Source organism: Pan troglodytes, chromosome 16, assembly GCF_028858775.2.
Source record: "Pan troglodytes isolate AG18354 chromosome 16, NHGRI_mPanTro3-v2.0_pri, whole genome shotgun sequence".
Taxonomy (NCBI): domain Eukaryota; kingdom Metazoa; phylum Chordata; class Mammalia; order Primates; family Hominidae; genus Pan; species Pan troglodytes.
In genome coordinates, this window is record NC_072414.2 from 33,186,394 (window position 1) to 33,209,665 (window position 23,272).

Sequence of the window (23,272 nt, forward strand, 5' to 3'; positions counted from 1 at the left end):
TTAGCATCTGTTTGCTGCTCAGTAAGGGGAGGGATACCATATTTCAGAATCCCCAATGAATGAGTGTACCCCAATAATTATGAGTACACACACAGTATGTACGCAGTTATTAAATAAATGAATCACAATATTTTATCTTAATTCAGAACCCAGAAGCAATGGCTCAGCTTAGGATTCCGTAGAGAATCTTGATTCAGGGTTACATCAACTCTAAACAGTAAAGAGAGCCTAGTTGAATTTGACTGACTTGGTTCAAAAAAAAAAAAAGAGAGAGAGAGCCTAGAAAATTCAGAGCCTCGGCTGGGCACAGTGGCTCATGCCTTTAATCACAACACTTTAGGAGGCCAAGGCGGGCGGATCACCTGAGGTCGGGAGTTCGAGACCAGCCTGATCAACATGGAGAAACCCCGTCTCTACTAAAAATACAAAATTAGCTGGGCGTGGTGGTGCATGCCTGTAATCACAGCTACTATGGAGGCAGAGGCAGGATAATTGCTTGAACCCAGGAGGTGGAAGTTGCAGTGAGCCGAGATCACGCCATTGCACTGCAGCCTGGGCAATAAGAGCGAAACTCCGTCTCAAAAAAAAAAAAGAAAAAAAAAAGAAAATTCAGAGCCCCTATATTCACCTGATGGGCTGTACTTGAGGTCATTCAGCAGAGAGGTAGTTGGTGCTTCAGGGGCAGGAGAAGCAGGCTCACATACATTTAGGTCTTCAACTTTCATTTTCTCCATCCAGGTTCTTTCTGCATGTAGACTATCCTTACAAGAAACAATATTTGGGTGAACTTGTTCTTTGTTGTTGACACCAAAAACAGATTTTGCCACACATTAATGTTAAGGACAGTGGTCCTTCATTAACTAGAGGACCCATTCATCCACTGCTTACATTGACTTGAGGGCGCTATCTAACAATGGAAGAAAACACCTATATATTTCTTCTCATTTCTATTTCCTTAGCCAAGGAATTAAGCAGCTGGTGAATTAGAGTTAAGGCTTTCTACCCTAATGCGCACATTTGGAAAATATCATAATTAAGAAAATTATTCCATCTTACCTAACAGAAGATGCTTTTGCTCTCACTGAGCCTTGTTCCACTTCATCTAATTGTTCCACTTCATCTAGTAGTTCCACTGTAAAATAACCAAATGGCTTCCAACAGAGTTTCCAATCAGAAATCAATTAACTACTCCACTACCCACACACCCCTAGTTTAACCATGTACTGCTAACAATAATTGGAAATGACATGTTAGTCCACGGAGGCTTTTACTGGCCAGCAATAAATACAACAGAAGAGACCATCTAAAGTACCAAAGACTCTCAGTATTCTATCCCTACAAAGCTTCTTGGTTATTTAGAAGGATTAGGAACATTTCTATACATCCCCTTCACACTTTTGGTTCTAGGGTACCTTTGTGGTCATTCAAGTTAGTTCTAGAGATTTCTTTCCCACCATCCCAATCCTAATGCACCTTCCTTCACATGGGTGCTGTTTGAGGGTTTTCCTTTTTTTTTTTTTTTTGAGATGAAGTCTCGCACTGTTGCCTAGGCTGGAGGGCAGGGGTGCGACCTCAGCTCACTGTAACCTCCGCCTCCCAGGTTCAGGTGATACTCCTGCCTCAGCCTCCCAAGTCCCATGCCTGGGACTACAGGCATGCGCCACCACACACAGCTAACTTTTGTATTTTTAGTAGAGACGGGGTTTCACCATTGTGGCCAGGATGGTCTCAATCTCTTGACCTCTTGATCCGCTCGCCTCAGCCTCCCTAAGTGCTGGGATTACAGGCGTGAGCCACCACATCTGGCCTCGTTTAGGTACTTTTCAAGCAAAAAGCCTCTATGTTTCAAAAGTCTCTTTTGTCTCTACTATCTAGAAGTATTGAATCTGGAGCAGAGAAAAGGTAAAATTGACTGAAAAATGCTGATTAGCCATTATTATCCTTCATCTTGACAATTCTTATCCAAGGTACTTTTGGGGACAACTCCTCCATGGTTGATTGGGCCACAGGACAAAGACAGAAATGACTATCATTTGAGCTTAAAAATTAAGAACAAAGCCTATAATCCCAGCACTCTGGGAAGCTGAGGCAGGCAGATCACCTGAGGTCAGGAGTTCGAGACCAGCCTGGCCAACACGGCGAAACCCTGTGTCTCTACTAAAAAAATACAACAATTGGGCTGGGTGCAGTGGCTCACGCCTGTAATCCCAGCACTTTGGGAGGGTGAGGGGGGGCGAATCATTTGAGGTCACGAGTTTGAGACCAACCTAGCCAACATGGTGAAACCCCGTTTCTACTAAAAATACAAAAAAATTAGCTGGGTGTGGTGGCACACACCTGTAATCCCAGCTCCTGGGGAGGATGAGGCAGGAGAATTGCTTGAAACCCAGAGGCAAAGGTTGCAGTGAGACAAGATCGTACCACTGCACTCCAGCCTTAGCGACAAAGTAAGAATCCGTCTCAAAAAAAAAAAAAGTATAAACGAAGGCCAAACCCTGGAGAAGAATTTAGGAGGCGATGAATTCCGTGTGTACAGATCACAAAGCCGGTCAGCCATCAGCCTCCTGAGTTGGGGAGATGATAGCAGTGATTCCTTCACTTCTCTCTACAAACCCATTCACAGCCTAGCTTTCTCCAATCCAAAGCTCTGTTTCACTTCAAAGGCTGATAGTGAAAACACAATTAAGAACTCCAACTACCACTACTATCCCTGCCATTGTAAAAGAATATTCAAGGGACAGAGTGTTCATGACAGCATACTCAATGAGAAAGAAATAGGTAGCTGTCCAGACTTGTATTCCCTGAAGTGGCTCTGGATTGGCAGTCATTAATTTGGTGAGATTTTCATTTCCTCCTAAACGCTCGTTTTCTCACAAACCAAAGCAATCTTTCAAGCAGTAGTAAACTCTCATTTACAGGAGTCCTTTCCTTTCTTCAGATCTGCCCCAGAGTGAGAGATGCACAGTCCTAAGAGGTCCCAGAGCTCTCATTCCTCCACCCCTTCTATCCAGCTCCTGATCTGTACTCCTCCTTAAAGGGCAGAAGCAGAAACCTCCTGAGTCCTTGAAAGCAAGAAATGTTCTTGCTTTCTCTTATCCTACTTGACACGTATGAAGCACACTGATGAGCTTCTACAGCTACTCTTTCAGGCAAACAATTGTACTTACTCTTGCTAAATGGTTTGTGCTAGCAAAAATAAAGAATAAGGCTGCTTCCTGCCATTCCAAAATCCGAAAATCTCTGAAAACCAAAATTTTGTTGTAACTCTTGGTGGCAAAACTTGACCAGATATGCTATTTATAGTCCGATTTTATTCCACTTAGTATGACTGTCCACCCATTTCTCTGGAGAAATGTGTTGTATTATAGAGTACTGCCCAGACTTTCTGGAGGTGTTATGTAATATGAACAGTATATACTCCGTTACCTTTTCCAAAATTCCAGAAAAATTATTGATTCTGAGACATTTGGCCCCAAGGTTTTGGATGAGGAATTGTGAATGGACTGTGAATTTTAAGTAGCTTGCTTAGCAAGACAATCCCTTCCTGTTCGCATTCCTAACTGCCTGCTGGTCCGAGTCCGTAGTGATAAGCACCAGCACACCTGACATTATAAAACCAAAATCATTATAATTCTATAAGACTATTTTACTCATAGAGTACCCACAGAAGCAGTAAGAAGGATCAATTCTCAAATACCAACTTTAAAAATCCATAAGCGCAACATTAAGGCAAGACAATTTCATATATTGGAATGAAATCTCAGTACTAGCATTTTCAAGGAACATGGGGGTCTCACCATTCACAATCTCATGCCCAAAAAACAACTTCACTCCTGGGACACTTCGACCTGTCTCCACATTCTTCACTGTTACAGAAAACAATTCATTCAGTTAATTAAAATATTTTCCTAAAACTCTAAGAAAATATGATGCCTCTCAAAATTTCCCAAGTCTGAGTTGTATTAAAAAAAAAAAAAACTCCAAAAAAATCTCCAAATCTTTCCCCAAGGAATGAAGAGTCAATAATAAATGACAAAGCTACGACCTTTAAACAAGTAGTGTAAAAAAACAAGGGAAACCCCATTAAGGTCCAGGAGAAACTAAAAAGGATAGTACACTGAATTTAAAATTCTCCTGAGAATATTCTAAGGCCTTTGGGGTTAAGAACTATCTATTAATTATATTTCTATTTATTTTTACTCCACTTAACTCCAGAAAAAAAATTTAAGGGCAGCCTGCAACTTCTTTTTTTTTTTTTTTTTTTTTTTTTTTGAGATGGAGTCTTGTTCTGTCACGCAGGCTGCAGTGCAGTAGCGCAATCTCGGCTCACTGCAACTTCCGCTTCCCAGGTTCAAGCAATTCTCCTGCCTCAGCCTCCCGAGTAGCTCGGACTACAGGCACGAGCCACCACGTTTTGTATTTTAGTAGAGACGGGGTTTCACCGTGTTAGCCAGGATGGGCTCGATCTCCTGACCTCTTGATCCGCTTGCCTTGGCCTCCCAAAGTGCTGGGATTACAGGTGTGAGCCACCGCACCCGGCCAAGGGAGCCCACAACTTCTAGTGTCCACACCCTGCTTCATGTCATGCTACACACTCAAAAGTACTATCAAGGACAACAATCCAAATCCTGGCTCTCCTATGAGGAGATAAGGAAGTTAGGAGAAGGTTAGATGCCATGTCCACAATGTGCTGTCATTTTCCTAGATGGAAGTGTGCATAGCAGCTGTCTTTTTCCACATCTCTCAGCAATCCAAATAATTGAGTTCCACCCTCACTATTCCACTGAATATATTCCTACCAGGATCAAAGACCACCAACTACTTATTTGTCAAATCCAAAAAAATGTTTTGCAACCTTATCTTCCTTGACTTTCCTGCAACCTTTGACAATACTGTTCTCTCATTTCTTTTTAACTCCTGGACTCAAGTGATCCTCCCACCTCAGCCTCCCAAAGTACTGGGATTACAGGTGTAAGCCACCGTGCCCAGCCTTCTCTTCTTTCTTCTTTAGTTACAGGACATCATGTTTAGTTCTTTTCCTACTAACTACCTAGAGCTACCATATTGAGTACCCACTCTGAGCCAGGCATCATGCTATTTCCCTATACTCAGTTTTCCAGTAACATAATAAGTCTTTCATTATCTCAATTATGGAGGACTCTGAGGCTCAGAAAGTTTGAATAACTAGATCAAGTTTCCACTGCTAGCAAAAAACAGTCAGGATTTAAATTCAGGCCTCAGTGATTTTAATATGCTTTTTTATTTTTTTAATTGAGATAGGGTCTTACTCTGTTGCACAGGCTAGAGTGCAGTGGCACAATCCTAGCTCACTGCAGCCTTGAACACCTGGGTTTAAGCAATCCTCCTGCCTTAGCCTTCCAAGTGGTTGGGACTGCAGGCTTGTGCCAGCATGCCTGGCTATTTTTCTTTTTTTTTTGGTAGAGACTGGGTCTCACTATGTTGCCCAGGCTGGTCTCGAACTCCTGGGCTCAAGCCATCCTTCCACCTCAGCCTCCCAAAAGTCGTGGGATTACAGGTGTGAGCCACCCTGCCTGGCAATACATTTTCTTATAACTGCTGTTACAGTGGCTCCCTGATTTGCTCCTTCCAGTCTCCCTAGCTGTCTCTACACTTCTGCTTGCCCCTTATACATTGATGGTCCCCAGAGTTTTGTCCCTCATCCTTTTTCCTTCTCTTTGAATGATCATACCCACTCCTTAGGTGTCCTGACATTCATTTTTTCTCCCGCATGGGCTATTCTTCTCAGCTCCACTCATATTTTCAACTAAGAACAGACTTATTAAAGAATTTTCAGGCCAGGCGCGGTGGTTCACGCCTGTAATCCCAGCACTTGGGAGGCTGAGGCGGGTGGATCATGAGGTCAGGAGTTCAAGACCAGCCTGGCCAAGAACATGAAACGCTGTCTCTACTAAAACATCAAAAATTAGCCAGGTGCGGTGGCAGGTGCCTGTAATCCCAACTACGTGGGAGGCTGAGGTAGGAGAATTGCTTGAACCCAGGCGTCAGAGGTTCCAGTGAGCCAAGATCACGCCACTACACTCCAGACTGGGCGACAGAGTGAGACTCCGTCTCGAAAAAAAAAACCAAAAAAAGAATTTTCAAATGGGGCCAGGCACGGTGGCTCATGCCTGTAATCCCAGCATTTTGGGAGGCCAAGGCAGGCAGATCACCTGAGGTCAGGAGTTCAAGACCAGCCTGGCCAACATGGTGAAACCCCATCTCTACTAAAAAATACAAAAATTAGCTGGGTGCGGTGGCATGCACCTGTAATCCCAGCTGTTCAGAGGCCAAGGCCGGAGAATCACTTCAACCTGGGAGGCGGAGGTTGCAGTGAGTCCAGATCCCTCCCAAAGTGCTGAGATTATAGGCATGAGCCACAGCGCCCAGCCCCTTTCCCATTGTTGACTCCTACTCAACCAGATGGAGTTCCATCACCAATTCCTCCTTTAGGAGATCACTCCACTTTCCTAATTCAAGCACTTCTAGGTACGAATTAGTTGAATCTTTTGTGTTTTTATAGCATCCTTTGCATCTTTCTATCAGAGAGGATCTCACACTCCATTATATCTGTCTACCTATTTGTCTATTTATTATAGTAAGTTTTTATTTAAATTTTTTTTTTTTTTTTTTTTTTTTTTTTTTGCTGGACGTGGTGACTCACGCCTATAATCTCAGCACTTTGGGAGGCTGAGGCGGGAGGATCACAAGGTCAAGAGATTGAGACCATCCTGGCCAACATGGTGAAACCCTGTCTCTATTAAAAATACAAAAATTAGCTGGGTGTGGTGGCACACGCCTGTAGTCCCAGCTACTCAGGAGGCTGAGGCAGGAGAATTGCTTGAACTCGGGAGGCAGAGGTTCCAGTGAATCAAGATTGAGCCACTGCACTCCAGCGTGGTGACAGACTGAGACTCTGTCTCAAAAAAAAAAAAAAATTTTTTTTTAGAGATGGGGTCTTGTGCTGTTGCCCAGGCTGGAGTGCAGGAGCACGATCATAGCTCACTGCAGCCTCGAACTCCTGGGCTTAAGTGATCCACCCACTACAGCCTCCGAATAGCTGAGACTACAGGTGTGAGCCACCACGACTGGCTAATTAAAAATAGAATTGTTTTTTAGGCTGGATGTGGTGGCTCACACTTCTAATTCCAGCACTTTGGAGGCTGAGTGGGAGAACTGCTTGAGCCCAGGAGTTCAAGACCAGCCTGAGCAACACAGGGAGACCCCATCTCTACAAAATATTTAAAAAATTAGCTGGTCTTGGTGGCACATGCCTGTAGTCCCAGCTATTTGGGAGGCTGAAGCAGGAAAATCACTTGTGCCCAGGAGGTCAAGGTTGCAATGAGCCATGATAGTCCCACTGCACTCCAGGCTGAATGACAGAGCAAGACTCTGTGTCAAAAAAATTTTTTTTTCGGGGCTGGGTGTGGTGGCTCATGCCTATAATCCCAGCACTTTGTGGGGCTGAGGTGGGAGGATCACTTGAGCCCAGAAGCTGGAGACAAGCCCAGGCAACATAGTAAGACCCCATCTCAATTTTAAAAAAATAAGAAAAAACAGGCCTGGCACATTGGCTCATGTCTGTAATCCCAGCACTTTGGGAGGCCGAGGCAGGAGGATCACGAGGTCAGGAGTTCAAGACCACCCTGGCCAACATAGTGAAACCACGTCTCTACTAAAAATACAAAAAAAAAATCAGCCGGGCGTGGTGGCGGGTGCCTGTAGTCCCAGCTACTTGGGAGTCTGAGGCAGGAGAATGGCTTGAACCCGGGAGGCAAAGGTTCCAGTGAGCCAAGATTGCGCCACTGCACTCCAGCCTGGGCGACACAGCGAGACTCTGTTTCAAAAAAAAAGAAAAAATAAATTAATTAAAAATAATTTTTCTACAGATGTGGTTTTGCTATGCTGCCTTGGCTGGCCTTAAACTCCTGGCCTCAAGCAATTCTGCCTTACCCTCCCAGGTAGCTGGGACTATAGGCTAGACTAAGTTCTCACTGCAACCTCCGCCTCCCAGGTTCAAGCCATTCTCCTGCCTCAGTCTCCCAAGTAGCTGGGATTACAGGTGCCCGCCACCATGCCTGGCTAATTTTGTATTTTTAGTAGAGACAGGGTTTACCATGTTGCCCAGGCTGGTTTCAAAGTCCTGACCTCAGGTGATCCACCAGCCTCAGCCTCCTAAAGTGCTGGGATTACAGGCGTGAGCCACTGCGCCCAGCCCCTAGACTAAGTTTTTTGAGAACAGGGACCGCCTTATTTCTGTATGTGTCCATGGTACCAAGCGTAGTTCCTGAGATATAAAACAATCAATACATGATTACTAAATGAATTAATGTTGCAGAAACCTGTTACAATCCCATCCTAGCCCATAAAAGTCTGTTTTAACTCAAAATTTGGCTTAATAACATTAATCTCTCAAGTGCCATTTATACATGTTTCAATGATGAACTTGAAACTTATCATGCCAGGAAACTCTATATATTGAAGCTTCCAGATTGGCAGATATGGAGGTACTGGCAGGGTAGCACAACCAAAGATGACATGGAAATTGTTTCCCTTCCCCCATAAAAAAAAGAAACATTAAATCAGAAAAAAAATATTAACACGAAGCTATTTCATTGGATGCAGCTGCAAGTTGTAAGATTTAAGGTTGTCCTGGCTGGGCATGGTGGCTCACACCTATAAACCTAGCAGTTTGGGAGGCCAAGTAGGATCACTTAAGCCCTGGAATTTAAGACCAGCCTGGGCAACACAGGGAGACCCCATTTCTACAAAAAATAAAGATTAAAAAAACTAGCCAGGTGAGGTGTTACATAAGTGTAGTCCCAGCTACTCAGGAGGCTGAGGTGGGAGGATCACTTGACCCTGGGAAGTTAAGGCTGCAGCGAGCCGTGATCACACCATACCATTGCAATCCAGCCTGGATAACAGAGCATGACTTTGTCTTAAAAAAAAAAAAAAAGGATAGCCCTATGTTTCTTTTGCATTTGCCTGTTCTTGAGCTTTATTCTTTATGATAACTGGAATTGAAGCTGAGAGTTGTAGAGGCTACCTGGTGACCATGAGGATAACAGATGATCACTGACATGGCAGAGCAGGAGCAAAAGCCACCTGGTTCCTGCTGGTGTCTTTCAGCCATTGCACTGTTCTTCAGCTGCCTACCTCTACTTTTTGTAAGAAAAAACTTAACCCCTTACTGTATGAACTCAACTGCTGAAGTCAAAAACAATTCTAACTAATGTGGTGGTTATTTTTAATTTCAAAATGCATATGGAAAGAAATTAAAGGGCCAGCATAGTGGCTCAAGCCTGTAATCCCAGCACTTTGGGAGGCCAAGGTGGGCGGATCAACTGAAGTCAGGACTTTGAGACCTGGCCAACACAGTGAAACTCTGCCACTACTAAAAATACAAAAATTAGCCAGACTTGGTGATGGGAGCCTGTAACCCCAGCTACTTGAGAGGCTGAGGCAGGAGAATTGCTTGAACCTGGGAGGCAGAGGTTGCAGTGAGCCAAGATCGCGCCACTGCACTCTAGCCTGGGCAACAAGAACGAGACTCGTTCTCAGAAAAAAAAAAAAAAGAAAAAAAAAAGGCCGGGAGCAGTGGCTCATGCCTAAAATCCCAGCACTTTGGGGGACCGAGGTGGGTGGATCACCTGAGGTCAGGAGTTTGAGACCAGCCTGGCCAACAGACTGTGTTTTTGTATTTTTTGTACTAAAAATACAAAAATTAGATAGGCATGGTGGTGTGTGCCCGTAATTCCAGCCACTCGGGAGGCTGAGGCAGGAGAATCACTTGAACTTGGGAGGCGGAGGTTGCAGTGAGCTATCACGCCACTGCACTCCAGCCTGGGGGATGGAGCAAGACAACATCTCAAAACAAAACAAAACAAAACAAAACAAAACAAAACAAAACTTTTTATATTGAAAATTCCTGCTATCATGTCAAAAGCAGGGACAAACCAGGCCCGGCATGGTGGCTCACACCTGTAATCCCAGAACTTTGGGAGGCCGAGGCGGGCGGATCACGAGGTCAGGAGATCGAGACCATCCTGGCTAACACGGTGAAACCCCGTCTCTACTAAAAATACAAAAAATTTGCTGGGCGTAGTGGCAGGTGTCTGTAGTCCCAGCTACTTGGGAGGCTGAGGCAGGAGAATGGTGTGAACCCGGGAGGCGGAGCTTGCAGTGAGCCATGATCGCGCCAGTGCACTCCAGCCTGGGCAACAGAGCGAGACTCTATCTCAAAAAAAAAAAAGTAGGGACAAACCAGCATATTCAGTCACATTGTTCTGTTTGGGAAAACAATATTCTAACCTTCCTCCCACACTTTACCTAAAATAGGAATAATGCCACCCTCCCAATCACTAATGGAGCCCACTGAAAGTCAATCACTAATCTCTTAAAAGGCAGAACATTATAAGAAATAGAACAAGACCTTTCTTCAGGACAACAATCTTATTAGGGTCAACATGCTGAAGCACACCCTCGAAGACACCACAGACCAATGTGAGTTTCACCCTCTTCCACAAAATCTGGCTGAGGAAATGGTAGTCACTGCTGGGGTCCATGCTAATTGATTCCAAAAGCCGTCTTCAAATAATCTTCTTTAAGCATCCAAACACTTGAAAATTAATAAAGAGATCTATGAATTTTAAAAGATTTTTTTGGGAGTAAAGTTATTTTCCCTTTCCCCATATCTGTAATGGACAAGAATAAAATCTGAATAATTCAGTTTTGTTCATCTTTTTGGAATGATGAGAATAGGATCATTGCAAGCACCAACTCTCATACATAGGAAACTGAAAACTATAAGAGATTGGGCAAGTTAGGCTTGGCTTCTTTGTTTATAAAATGGGCATGATATCATCTTTCCTTCCTTAGCTAAATGGAAGAAGCAGAACATTTAGAGGCTTTTTAATGGCACATTTATACATCATTATAACAAAAAAATGAAAAGAGCAAATGAAAAAAATTGACATACATAGAAATATTTGCCAATACATGTTGCAATAAATTGTTTAGGGCAGCATAACTACCTGAGCTGCTATTTTTTATAACTCTGGTTGAGAATTTAAGGGCATGGTAATTTTTACCAAAACTGAAGCTGATAATTTTAAGTAAAGCAACTAAATTTACCCTTTACTTAGGAATTAAAGGAAATCAAGGCAAATAGGACAATAGTGGTACATTGGGAAAAGAACTTTTCTTTCAACTTGTGCTTAATGAATTGAATTTGAGAGACTGTTTCCCATAACTTGGGCCTATGCTATCCTATTAATTTTTATGTCTAGGTACTTGAAATGTTCCATTTCTTTGTATTTTTTAATTTTCTGTCCTATGACAGTTCTATGCTAAAGGTATTTTAAAATAAAAGCCAAATTGGCCGGGCACAGTGGTTCATGCCTGTAATCCCACCACTTTGGGAGGCCGAGGCGGGCGGATAATCTGAGGTCGGGAGTTCCAGACCAGCCTGACCAACATGGAGAAACCCTGTCTTTACTAAAAACACAAAATTAGCCGGGTGTGGTGGCGCATGCCTGTAATCCCAGCTATTCAGGAAGGCTGAGGCAGGAGAATCACTTGAACCCGGGAGGCAGAGGTTGCAGTGAGCCGAGATTTAGAGATCGCGCCACTGTACTCCAGCCTGTGCGACAGAGCAACACTGTCTCAAAAAAAAAAAAAAAAATTACAACCATATAGAAATGTACAAAGTAAAGAAAAAATGTACTAAGAAATATTATTCATAGTGGGTACTCACCACTGGGTGCAGTGGCTCATGCCAGTAATCCTAGCACTTTAGGAGGCCAAGACAGGCAGATCACCTGAGGTCAGGAGTTCGAGACCAGCCTGACCAACATGGTGAAACCCCGTCTCTACTAAAAACACAAAAATTAGCCAGCTGTAGTGACGCACGCCTGTAATCCTAGCTACTCAAGAGGCTGAGGCAGGAGAATCGCTTGAACCCAGGAGGTGGAGGTTGCAGTGAGCCAAGATCGTGCCATTGCACTCCAGCCTGGGAGACAAGAGTGAAACTCTGTCTCAAAAAACAAAACAAAACAAAAGAAGGAGGTACTCTTACATTCTTTACCATAATACAGTAATTTTTTAAAAGTTATTTTAGAACTATTCTGTTATTTAGATGTCCTTGTATTTAGAAACTTAGATAAGTATTCTTCTATAGTTTTTTAAATTTAAAAGCTGTATACTTTTGCCACACTAGGAAAATTCAACCAGTGAATTTTGCAATTTAACCATAAAAACATTGATGAAATAACTAGAGCCTAAGTCAACTAGGAAGAAGGTGAGATGTTACATACAATTTTCAGTCAAATAAATAACCTATATTTTTACATTTTAAGGTCTATCAAGTGCTTATACAAATATTACTTGATATAACAACCATAACCTAATTTACAAATGAAGAAACTGAAGTTTAGAAGGTTAAGACACCTGCCCAAAGTCACACAGCTAGAAGGTAATGCAATCTGAACTAAGACCAGGCCTCTAGGGTAGGATGTTTGTAGTTTAGTGCAAGACCAAGTCTTATGCATCCAAACAGAACATAAAACAAGTCATCAGAGAGTCTAAGAAAAACCATTCTTTAAGTTAATCCAACAGGCAAAAGGAGAATTTTTAAAGAAAAATACATAAAACTGGAAAAAGAAAACAGCCCTTAATAGAGGCAAACATTATTTTTATTTTATTTTTGAGATGGAGTCTCACTCTGTCGCCAGGCTGGAGTGCAGTAGCGCTATCTCGGCTCACTGCAACCTCTGCCTCCCGGGTTCAAGCAATTTATACTTTTAAAAGGTACCCAAGAAAGGAAAGTTTGTGAAACGCCTGGAAAATAAGAGAATTAGAGAAACATTAAAGAAAAAAAAATTAAAGTCAGAAAAAAATACTAACATGAAGCAAAGAAAGCTTTGACTGGAGACAGCTGCAAACACTAAGATTCAAGATTAGGAAGGAAAAAAGTAAGGTCAGCATCAACAGATGGGCTTCAAGGCTGACTGAGAAAAGGGACATTCATGGGGCTGACAAAATTTTCCTATCACAGCCATATTCCAACATACAAAGCAGCTCCAGTGATTTAGCTCTTAGACGGGCATATCCAAAATGTTACTGAGTATAAAGGACAACATCACTAGGTTAGACAAGTGCACGCCAATCATAAAAATAACTCTAAGGCCGGGCACGGTGACTCACGCCTGTAATCCCAACACTTTGGGAGGCCGAGGCGGGTGGATCACCTGAATTCTGGAGTTTGAGACCCGCCTAGCCAATATGGTGAAACCCTGTCTCTACTAAAAATACAAAAATTAGCTGGGCGTGATGGCACGCGCCTGTAATCCCAGCTACTCAGGAGGCTGAGGCATGATAATCCCTTGAACCCGCCTGGAGGTTGCAGTGAGCCGAAAATGCACAGTGATCAGGCCATTGCACTCCAGCCCGGACTCTGTCGCAAAAAAAAACAAAACAAGCCAGGTGCGGTGGCTCACGCCTGTAATCACAGCACTTTGGGAGGCCGAAGCGGGCAGATCACCTGAGATACGGAGTTCGAGACCAGCCTGACCAACATGGAGAAGCCCTGTCTCTACTAAAAATACAAAATTAGCTGGACATGGTGGCGCATGCCTGTAACCCCAGCTACTAGGGAGTCTGAGGCAGGAGAATCACTTGAACCCGGGAGGCGGAAGTTTCGGTGAGCTGAGATGGCGCCTTTGCACTTCAGCCTGGGCAGAAGAGCAAAAACTCCGTCTCAAACAACAACAACAAACAAACAAACAAAACTCTAGTTCTTCAAACTAGAACCTCAGCTTGCAGGGAACGTGTGGGGCCTCAAGCTAAGCTGTTAAGCCTTAGGTAACACTTAAAACTAGTAACTTAAGTTGACCTGGGAAAGTCTGCTACGACAAAAATATCCTGGTACTTAGGTACTAACAGCAGTCAGAATTCGATTCTTCCTTATATTATACGCGTTCTAACCAAACAGGTGTGAAGGGGTAAGGCAGGTGAAGCAGTAAAAACTGGTTCACCTGAGAGTAGGCACTAATTTAACGGGTGGCTTTTACCTTTTTTTTTTTTTTTTTTTTTGAGACGGAGTCTTGCTCTGTCACCCAGGCTGGAGAGCAATGCCGCGATCTCGGCTCACTGCAACCTCCGCCTCCCGGGTTCAAGCGATTCTCCTGCCTCAGCTTCCCGAGTAGCTGGGATTACAGGCATGCGGCACCACACCCGGATAATTTTGTATTTTTAGTAGAGACGCGGTTTCTCCATATTGGTCAGGCTGGTCTCGAACTCATGACCTCAGGTGTTCTGCCCACCTCGGCCTCCCAAAGTGCTGGGATTACAGGCGTGAGCCACCGTGCCAGGCCTACCTTTTTAATCAAAACAAACAATACACCATGAGAATAAAATGCAAAATTTCTCATTTTTAAGACAAAATAAGGAACTTCAAATAAATGGCGGACCATAAGCTAGGAATTCACTGTCCTCCATCGTTAGGGCTTTTTCCTCTGAAGCAAGTTTGGGAAATCTGGATCCTAATTTCAGCCAAGTGGTGCGTTCCTCGAACTTCAGTCTAGAACTAAAAGAAGAGGGGCTGCAATGAAGGAAGAAGTCTCGGGACGCTCCACGCCACCCGGCGGCGGTTATCAAATCACAGGCTGAAAACCTGGAGAAAGGTCCGCGACGCCGGGGCACACGCCGCTGAGGCGACGCCCGCCCGGCCCAACGTCCAGTCTCGTCTGTTTCCCGAGGAGCCAATCAGCACGCGGCCCCGAGGCCGGCTCCCCAGCGCCCCCTGCGGCCGGGAGGAGGACGGCAGCCAGGAAAGATGAAGAGCGCGTGCAGTCCCCGAAGGGTACACCCTAGGGTTCCCCCCCACGCGAAGTTTCTCTCCGCAATCCGTGCCACCTATCGAGTAGGATTCCTAGTGTTCGATTCCTTTGAGAAAAGGTAGACTACGCTGCCTGTCGCAGGTTAGTTTGTTGTAAAACTGTTGGTCAATGAAGTTGCCCTTTTAATTGCGTCGTTAGCGACCGAGTGGCATCGCCCCTTTAAGGCCGGTGGCAGCTGCGGTTCCGGGGGCGGGGTCCGTCTTCAGCAGGACTTGGGCTGGAGCTGGGCTGATTCATTCGGGGCTGGAACTCGAACGCTGACGTCGGCTCCTGAGCCGGGCGCTGCCTCGCGCCTGATTGGCGGGTCCTCGGGGCCGCCCTCCCCAGCGCACCACCCCTGGGTTCCCTCCCGGGTCCGCAGTGGAAACACTGCCCTCTCCCTTCTTGACCCCTAGCCCTTCCTTCCCTCCCTCCTTCCCTCCTGTCGCCGTCTCTTCTGGCGCCGCTGCTCCCGGAGGAGCTCCCGGCACGGCGATGGGTTCTCGGGCCTCCACGTTACTGCGGGACGAAGAGCTCGAGGAGATCAAGAAGGAGACCGGCTGTGAGTTCGGGTTGGGGGTGGGAACGCCGGGCGCCTCAGGCTGGCCTCACAACCGAGGGCGGCTGTCGCTAAGGTCTGGAGCTCGGGTGCCTGTGAGGTTGGGGGGTCCTGGGCAGCCTCCAGGTTTGGGGACCGAGAGCTGGAAGACCTGTTCTTCCAGCTGCAGCTTCCTGGAGCGGGGCTCTAGCTACTGTGGGGCTGTCCTTCCCTTCAAAATCGGGAGTCTTGATCACTCGTAGAGCGTCGACGCCCCCCTTTTCTGCCCCCTGCCCATCAAAGTCCCCGAACTCCTTTCCTTTCTGTTGCCTCGCACCACCCTTCCCTATGAAGAGGCATCCTGAACAGTAGGTAAAGCCCGAGAAGCAAATTCAGGAACTCGAGATGGATTCTGTAGAAAATCCGTTTCTGGGTAAGGACCTAAAACCTCTGACAACTATGGGAAATTACAAACAAGTTCTTGTCACAAATTGGGAAAACCACCCAGAAAGCAAGACCGTGTAGTAAGGCTTTGGGAGACATGACCGGATGCCTGGAGACCTTTAAACAATCAGGGGTCTGGGATTGTGAGACTTCTTTCAATCTGAACTTTTAGATAAAAAACACGGATACTGTGACCACCAGTTTTTTACTTACACGAGGATACTTGCTGTCCTAATCTCATATATGTATTGATTTCTACTATGCTGGTGTACTTTTTTATTCGCTATTGAAATTGGATGTGCTCCAAAAATCTCCGTGTGAATTTGTACTAGGAACTGATTTTTTTTTTTTAAACGGAGTCTCCTTCTGTCAACCAGGCTGGAGTGCAGTGGCTTGATCTCGGCACACTGCAACTTCCGCCTCCCAGGTTCAAGCAATTCTCCTGCCTCAGCCTCCCAAGTAGCTGGGAGTACAGGTGCCTGCCGCCACGCTTGGCTAATTTTTGTATTTTTGGTAGAGACGGGGTTTCACTATGTTGGCCCGGCTGGCCTCGAACTCCTGACCTCAAGTGATCCACCCACCTCGGCCTCCCAAAGTGCTGGGATTACAGGTGTGAGCCACCGTGCCCTGCAGAACTGATTTTTTTTTTTTATAGTCCAGTCTCTTCCTCATTAGTCTGAACAAAGGAGCAAAAGGACTCGGGATTCTGAAGCTCTGTAAAATACCATCATAACTTTGAATAGTCCTTGATAATGCAATGTATGATACAATTGTATTGATGCATACAATATTTTATCTTTTCAGTAAACCTTTATGATTCTTGTTGAGTTAATGAAGGATGTAGCACCTGAGCTCTGTCTCTTCATCATACTTGTCTTTGATAATGACATGACCAGTAACTCACTCAGGGGCCCATATGCAGATAGTACTGAGGAGTGCTATGGGGAACTACAGAATTTTTCAGGCCTGTTTAAGTGCTGTTCTCTGCTTTGTGACAAGTTCAACTTTCTGGAGTTTTCAAGTTGGAAGGGATGTTATCTAGCCCCACCCCTTTCTGGACTGGTTTGCTTCTTTCAGCCTCCCCTAAAATATGGCCCTTAAGCCTCTCTGTAAAGACATTTAATGATGGTAACCTCTTCACCTACCAAGGCAGTCCTTTTCACGATTTTGAATGACCCAAAGTAGTTAGCTCTTTATAATTTGCAGTACTTGTTTGGCCACTGACTTACTCTGACCCTCGGAGTGGAGACGCAAGCAGTTTGGATTCAGCAAGCATTTTATTACATTTTGTGGCCATAACTTCTGGCCACATTTGTAATTAGAACTACTTTAGGTCTAGGGTGACACCGAATTAAAGTATTTGTGTTAAAGAGTCACATGGAGAAATAAGCAGAATCAAAGAGAAATAAATACAGAGTCACATAATGAGAAAGTGTAAACCATAGTGAAGATGCAAAAAGCCATTTTTGCTTCAGAATGAAGGGATCAGTAATCCCATTCTGGTTTATATACATTTGACCAAATGGAAATGGCCTGGATGGGATATTTTTACCATGTGGCTTGTGGACAAACAACTAAGTGCTCATGGAAAAGCTGTTTTCCCCATTGCCAAAGAGTGAGTCACTTGTGAGGGAGATTCTCTCCACAACCAGTGCAAATGTATGTATTGAGCCAGAATGCTTAGTGAAACAAGCGCTTACTGAATTTTTACAGTGTCTGTTCAGTACTGTGCTAGGTACTCAGAGCAGATGGTGACAAAAAACACCCACAACCTGGATGAGGAGATAAGCCCAAGAGAGTTATGATTAGCATCATGACATAAGAAAGCTGAGAATTGTGTGTCATCCACCTTCAGAAATCAGGGAAGAGAGAGAGTCCTTGTGGGCTGTCCTCATGGAGGACAGGAATTGGGCCTTGATACATGGGTGGAGTAGATTTGGATAGATTAACCTAGGGCATTTTGGGTGACTTCCAGGAGAGATCCCCCACTAAGCCTGCTACAAAGTCATTCCTCTGCCCTGGGAACCATCAGTTTATCCAAATAGTGTCCATCGTCAGAGTTGTTTTTTCTTTTTCTTTTTCTTTTAGAGACAGGGTCTTTGCTCTGTCTCCCAGGCTGGACTGCAGTGGCTTGAGCATAGCTCACTGCAAGCCTTGAACTCCTGGGCTTAAGCCATCCTCCCGCTTCAGCGTCCCAAGTAGCTAGGACTACAGGCGCATACCACCATGCTTAGCTGATTTTTATTTTTATCTTTTGTAGAGATGGAGTCTTGTTATTTTGTCGAGGCTGGTCATAAACTCCTGGCCTCAAGTGATTCTTAGGCCACTTCAGCCTCCCAAAGCGCGGGGATTACAGGTGTGAGCCACTGCGCCAGGCCCAGAGTTGTTTTTTCAAGGAGTAATTTGGTATGATGCAAAAGATTTTGAAGAATAAAAACGGATATCTGGAGTGGGTAGAGAGGTGGAATTTGTCCCATTTTCATCTGCCTTTTCTTCTATGAAGAATTTGGAAAACTATCTATCAGAAGCACTTTAAGAACAATTATAAGACATTTTACTACTTCCTTTGCCAGTACAAAATGTAACATAATTGAGGAATACTAACTTTATATTCAGTGCAAAAGCTGTGCATTGGAATTTGATAATTATATTTAACCATATTTTTTGCAAATTTAAAAAGATTAGAATTTCTACATGACTAGATTAGCTGGTATTTGATATTTAATGAATAACAGTAAGTGTTTGGAAAAGTAATTCTGGATAAGAATTACCTGTGAGCCTCAGTTTCATCATCTGTAAAATTAGAATAATAATAGTGCCTACTTTATAGGATTCTTACGACAATTAAATGAGATGAATTATGTAAACTACTTAGAATAGTGTCTGGTATAATAAACTTCATGTGAGTGTTATTATTTTGAACCATAGTTAACAATCGTCTTACTGGGAAAATACCATTTGCATGTACTAGTTATAAAAACTATGTGTAGGGCTATATCATTGGGGAGGTGACAGCATTTTATACTTCTTTTTGTAGTGGACAGTTGATTAGGAATTAAGTACAGATGTTTTGCCAATTATAAGGAAATAAAATTTTTAAAGGAGTTTTTAACAGTTTATGAAACTGTTATGATGTTTTAACAGGAATTGTCTAAAAAATGCTTTCTATTGGCATATTTGCTAAATTATCTTTGTTCTACTACCTTCTTTCAGACTTCTGCATTTTCATAAAGCTTATTTGAAAAAAAGGTGTAATTGGGGATAAAGCCACAAATGTCTTAGGAGTTTCTGTAATCATCACCCTTAATTCACTTAATTGGAGCAATAAGCTGGCTGTGAATTACTTAAAACTTTATGAGGCCAGGCGCAGTGGCTCACACCTGTAGTTCCAGCACTTTGGGAGGCCAAGGTGGCAGATCGCTTGAGCCCAGGAGTTCAAGACCAGCCTGGGCAACATAGGGAAACCCCATCTCTACAAAAAAATAAATTTAAAAAAAATTAGCTGGACATGGTGAAGCATGCCTGCAGTCCCAGCTACTCAGGAGGCTGAGGTGGGAGGATTGCTTAGGCGGGAGGTCAAGGCTGCAGTGAGCCATGTTCGTGCCACTGCACTCTGGCCTGGGAGAAACAGACCCTGTCTCAAAAAAAAAACAAAAACAAACAACAACCACAAAAATACCTTGATAAACAATTCATGCCATTCAAGTAGTAATGAATGCAGATTATTTTTAGTCTCTACCTTTTGGTATATGTCATGTGGTACGGGAAGGGTGTTGAACAGGTTTAGGAAGTAAGTTGCACAGGTTGGTAAGGTTTTGTTTGTTTGAAAGAGTGTAGTAATGATAGAGTTCTAACAGAGTACAAGCCTGGCAAAGGCAATTGCTTGAGAACAATTTCATGGCTAGAATGTAAGTAGAAATTCAACTTCAGGTTTCTCGTGCCTCCAAATGTAGGACCCTTCACAGCCCTCACCAACCTGAAGGTTCTGTCACTTCAGAAAACCGGGCTGTCTTCTGCCTCCTATTGAAATGGAAATGCACGGATAACTAACACCTTTAACTGGTTTTGGGTTAAGTGATTTGTAAAGCTCTGTACTTTTTGAGTTATAGTGCAAAGTTTTATTCTCATTTGTTGCCATAAAGGAGTAAGAAGCAACTATTTGTCAATTAGAGAGGGCATTGTGGGAAAGAGACCCTAAGAACTTTTTTTTTTTTTTTGAGACAGGGTCTCACTCTGTTGCCCAGGCTGGAGTGCAGTGGTGCAATCATAGCTCATTGCAGCCTCAAACTCCTGGCCTCAAATGATCCTTCCACCCCAGCCTTTCAAAGTACTGGGATTATAGATGTGAGCCACTGTGCCTGGCAACTACCTGATTTTTAATTTTTATTTATTTATTTTTTCAGACAGGGTCTTGCTCTGTCATCCAGGCTGGAGTGCAATGGCATGATCACGGCTCACTGCAGCCTCAAGCTCCTAGGCTCAAGCAATCCTCCCAGCTCAGCCTCCTGAGTAGCTGGGACTACAGGCACATGCCACCACGCCTGGCTAATTTTTTAATTTTTTGTAGAGATAGGGTTTCACCATGTTGCCCAGGCTGGTCTTGAACTCCTGAGTTCAGGTGGTCCGCTCATCCCAGTCCCCCAAAGTGCTGTGATTACAGAGGTGAGCCACTGGCCAGGAACTTTTTTGCGGGGGCAAGGAGGGGATGGTGGTCCAGACCATAGAGTAGTTGGAGGTTTATTCATTCAGAAGATAATTGACCCCAGCAGCAGCTGCGAAGATATAAGCTTTATTTTTGTAAATTTCTGGACAAACCATTTGAAAGTTGCAGGTATTGGAACTCTTTACCCCTTCATACTTCTGCATGTATCCCTTAAGTATTGGGATGGTTTTTACGTAACAACAATACTATTATCACACCTAAGAAAGTTGATAATACTTCTTAATACTATCTTTTTTTTTTTTTTTGAGACAGAGCCTTGCTCTTGTTGCCCAGGCTGGAGTGCAGTGACTTGATCTCAGCTCACTGCAACCTCTGCCTCCTGGGTTCAAGCCATTCTCTTGCCTCAGCTTCCCAAGTAGCTGGGATTACAGGTGCCTGCCACCAGGCCTGGCTAATTTTTTGTATTTTTAGTAGAGATGGGGTTTTGCCACGTTGGCCAGGCTGGTCTCGAACTCCGGACCTCAGGTGATCCACCCACTTCAGCCTCCCAAAGTGCTGGGATTACAGGCGTGAGCCACCACACCCGGCCCCTTTTTTTCTTTTTCTTTTTTTTTTTTTAATTGAGATGGAGTTTCACTTTTGTCGCCCAGGCTGGAGTGCAGTGGCGCGATCTCAGCTCACTGCAACCTCCACCTCCTGGCTTCAAATGATTCTCCTGCCTCAGCCTCCCAAGTAGCTGGGATTACAGGCATGTGCCACCACGCCTGGCTAATTGTTTTTATTTTTAGTAGATACGAGGTTTCACCATGTTGGCCAGGCTGGTCTCGAACTCCTAACCTCAGATGATCTGCCCGCCTCAGCCTCCCAAAGGGCTAGGATTATAGACGTGAGCCACCTTAATATTATCTATCATTCACTTCCTATTCAAATTTCTCCAATTATAAGAAGATAGATTTTGTTTGTTTTATATAATGTTTTAAAATCTCTCTTAATCCCTAAGAGACTAGTCCAGGGCTTGAAGTCTTCATGTCAGGGGGAATGTTAAGGTGTAGTCTGTTCCGGGAAGCGCAGGCTTCAACTTTCCTTTATCTAGAGCTACCTTTAGCTGTACTTGTAATCTTTACATAGGTTATCAGTCTGTTCTTCTGCATTAAGATTTGGAATAAAGGCAAGGACAAAATAACTTTTTCTTTTCTTTTTTTTTGAGATGGAGTCTCGTTCTGTCACCAGGCTGGAGTGCAGTGGTGCAATCCCGCCTCCCGGGTTCAAGGGATTCTCCCGCCTCAGCCTCCCGAGTAGCTGGGACTATAGGCGCGTGCCACCATGCCCGGCTAATTTTTGTATTTTTAGTAGAGATGGGGTTTCCCCATGTTGGCCAGGATGGTCTTGATCTCTTGACCTCGTAATCCACCCACCTCCCAAAAGTGCTGGGATTACAGGCATGAGCCACCATGCCTGGCCCTCCAAAATAACTTTTTCTTACTCCCTTTTTGTTTTTATTCTTTCCTCTGCCACTTCTGCTTCGCACTTCTGTGAAATGCCTTCCTCCTCTTTGCACAATGCAGTGATGATAGAAAGATTTCAGCAAGGTTAACAGGGTCTTTTTTTGTTTTTTTGGCGTGTGTTTTTTTTTTGAGACAGGGTCTCACTCTGTCACCCAGGTTGGAGTGGAGGGGTGTGATCATAGCTCACTACAACCTTGAACTCCTGGGCTGAAACAGTCCTTCTGCCTCTGCCTCCTAAGTAGCTCAGCGTACAGGAATGCACCACGATGCCCAGCTAATGATTGATTGATTGATTGTAGAGATGAAGTCTTGCTTTGTTGCCCAGGCTAGTTTTGAACTGGCCTTTCGTCAAGGGATCCTCCCACTTTAGCCTCCCAAAGTGCTAGGATTACAGGCATGAGCCACTGCCCTCAGCCAAACACGGTCTTTTAAATAATCTTTTAACAATTTAAAATGATTATATACCCATACCAGTGGAGAAAAAATACAGCTTCATTCGAGACATGTTTATAGCAGGGCACGGTGGCTCATGCCTGTAATCCCAGCACTTTAGGGCGGCTGAGGCAGGTGGATCACGAGGTCAGGAGATCGAGATCATCCTGGCTAACACAGTGAAACCCGGTCTCTACTAAAAATACAAAAAAAAAAAAAAAAAATTAGCCAGGCATGGTGGCAGGTACCTGTAGTCGCAGCTACTCAGGAGGCTGAGGCAGGAGAATGGCCTGAACCTGGGAGGCAGAGTTTGCAGTGAGCCAAGATCGTGCCACTGCACTCCATCCTGGGTGACAAAGCAAGCCTCCATCTCAAAAAAAAAAAAAAGACACGTTTATATGCACGGCCTTCTCTGAGAGTAACTGTCAACTCCTGTTATTTCCTTTGGGTTACCAAGAATTGTGCAGGTTTTGGGCACCTATCTGACTAGCTTAGAGCCTTCTGGGGAAAATACTTCACTGGAAACATGATCTGCCTTCATTCACACCAGTTCCAGTACCTTTCTACACATGGATGGTGTAGCTCCTTTATAGGTAGATTGGGATTGTTCTGAGATTGCTTTATATTCTTTGTCACAGTGAATTTAGTACCTAAATTAAAGCCTTCTCTCCTTCTTTTTGTTAACAAAATTACTTGTAACCATATCGTTATGGTTCTAAAATTTGTTCTAAAATTTTGGAGATAAGTTTAGATATGACCATATTGATTAATATTAAAAGTTGACATTTGGTTG

The 23,272-nt window shown here is 44.1% G+C and overlaps 2 protein-coding genes across 7 annotated transcripts in view; one reads left to right on the forward strand and one right to left on the reverse strand.

The window, feature by feature from the left end:
• Positions 1 to 14,823, reverse strand: part of EXD1 (exonuclease 3'-5' domain containing 1) — a 47,773-nt gene extending 32,950 nt beyond the window's left edge. The window contains exons 1-6 of one of the 6 annotated variants that reach the window (XM_009428839.5): positions 14,693 to 14,823; positions 14,490 to 14,605; positions 10,454 to 10,639; positions 3,798 to 3,866; positions 1,057 to 1,132; positions 629 to 756 (exon numbers count right to left, since the gene is read on the reverse strand). In XM_009428839.5, the coding sequence (XP_009427114.1) occupies positions 629 to 756; positions 1,057 to 1,132; positions 3,798 to 3,866; positions 10,454 to 10,586 (406 nt within the window). In that variant the 5' untranslated portion in view covers positions 10,587 to 10,639; positions 14,490 to 14,605; positions 14,693 to 14,823. Of the gene's footprint in view, positions 1 to 628; positions 762 to 1,056; positions 1,133 to 3,797; positions 3,867 to 10,453; positions 10,640 to 14,489 lie in introns of those variants that run through there. The other 5 variants (XM_063794759.1, XM_063794760.1, XM_063794761.1 and 2 more) reach the window with 5 other exon arrangements.
• A 325-nt stretch (positions 14,824 to 15,148) lies between these two features.
• Positions 15,149 to 23,272, forward strand: part of CHP1 (calcineurin like EF-hand protein 1) — a 45,668-nt gene continuing 37,544 nt past the window's right edge. Inside the window, exon 1 of the mRNA XM_523056.8 lies at positions 15,149 to 15,459. Within this exon, the coding sequence (XP_523056.2) occupies positions 15,393 to 15,459 (67 nt within the window). The 5' untranslated portion in view covers positions 15,149 to 15,392. The remainder of the gene's footprint in view (positions 15,460 to 23,272) is intronic.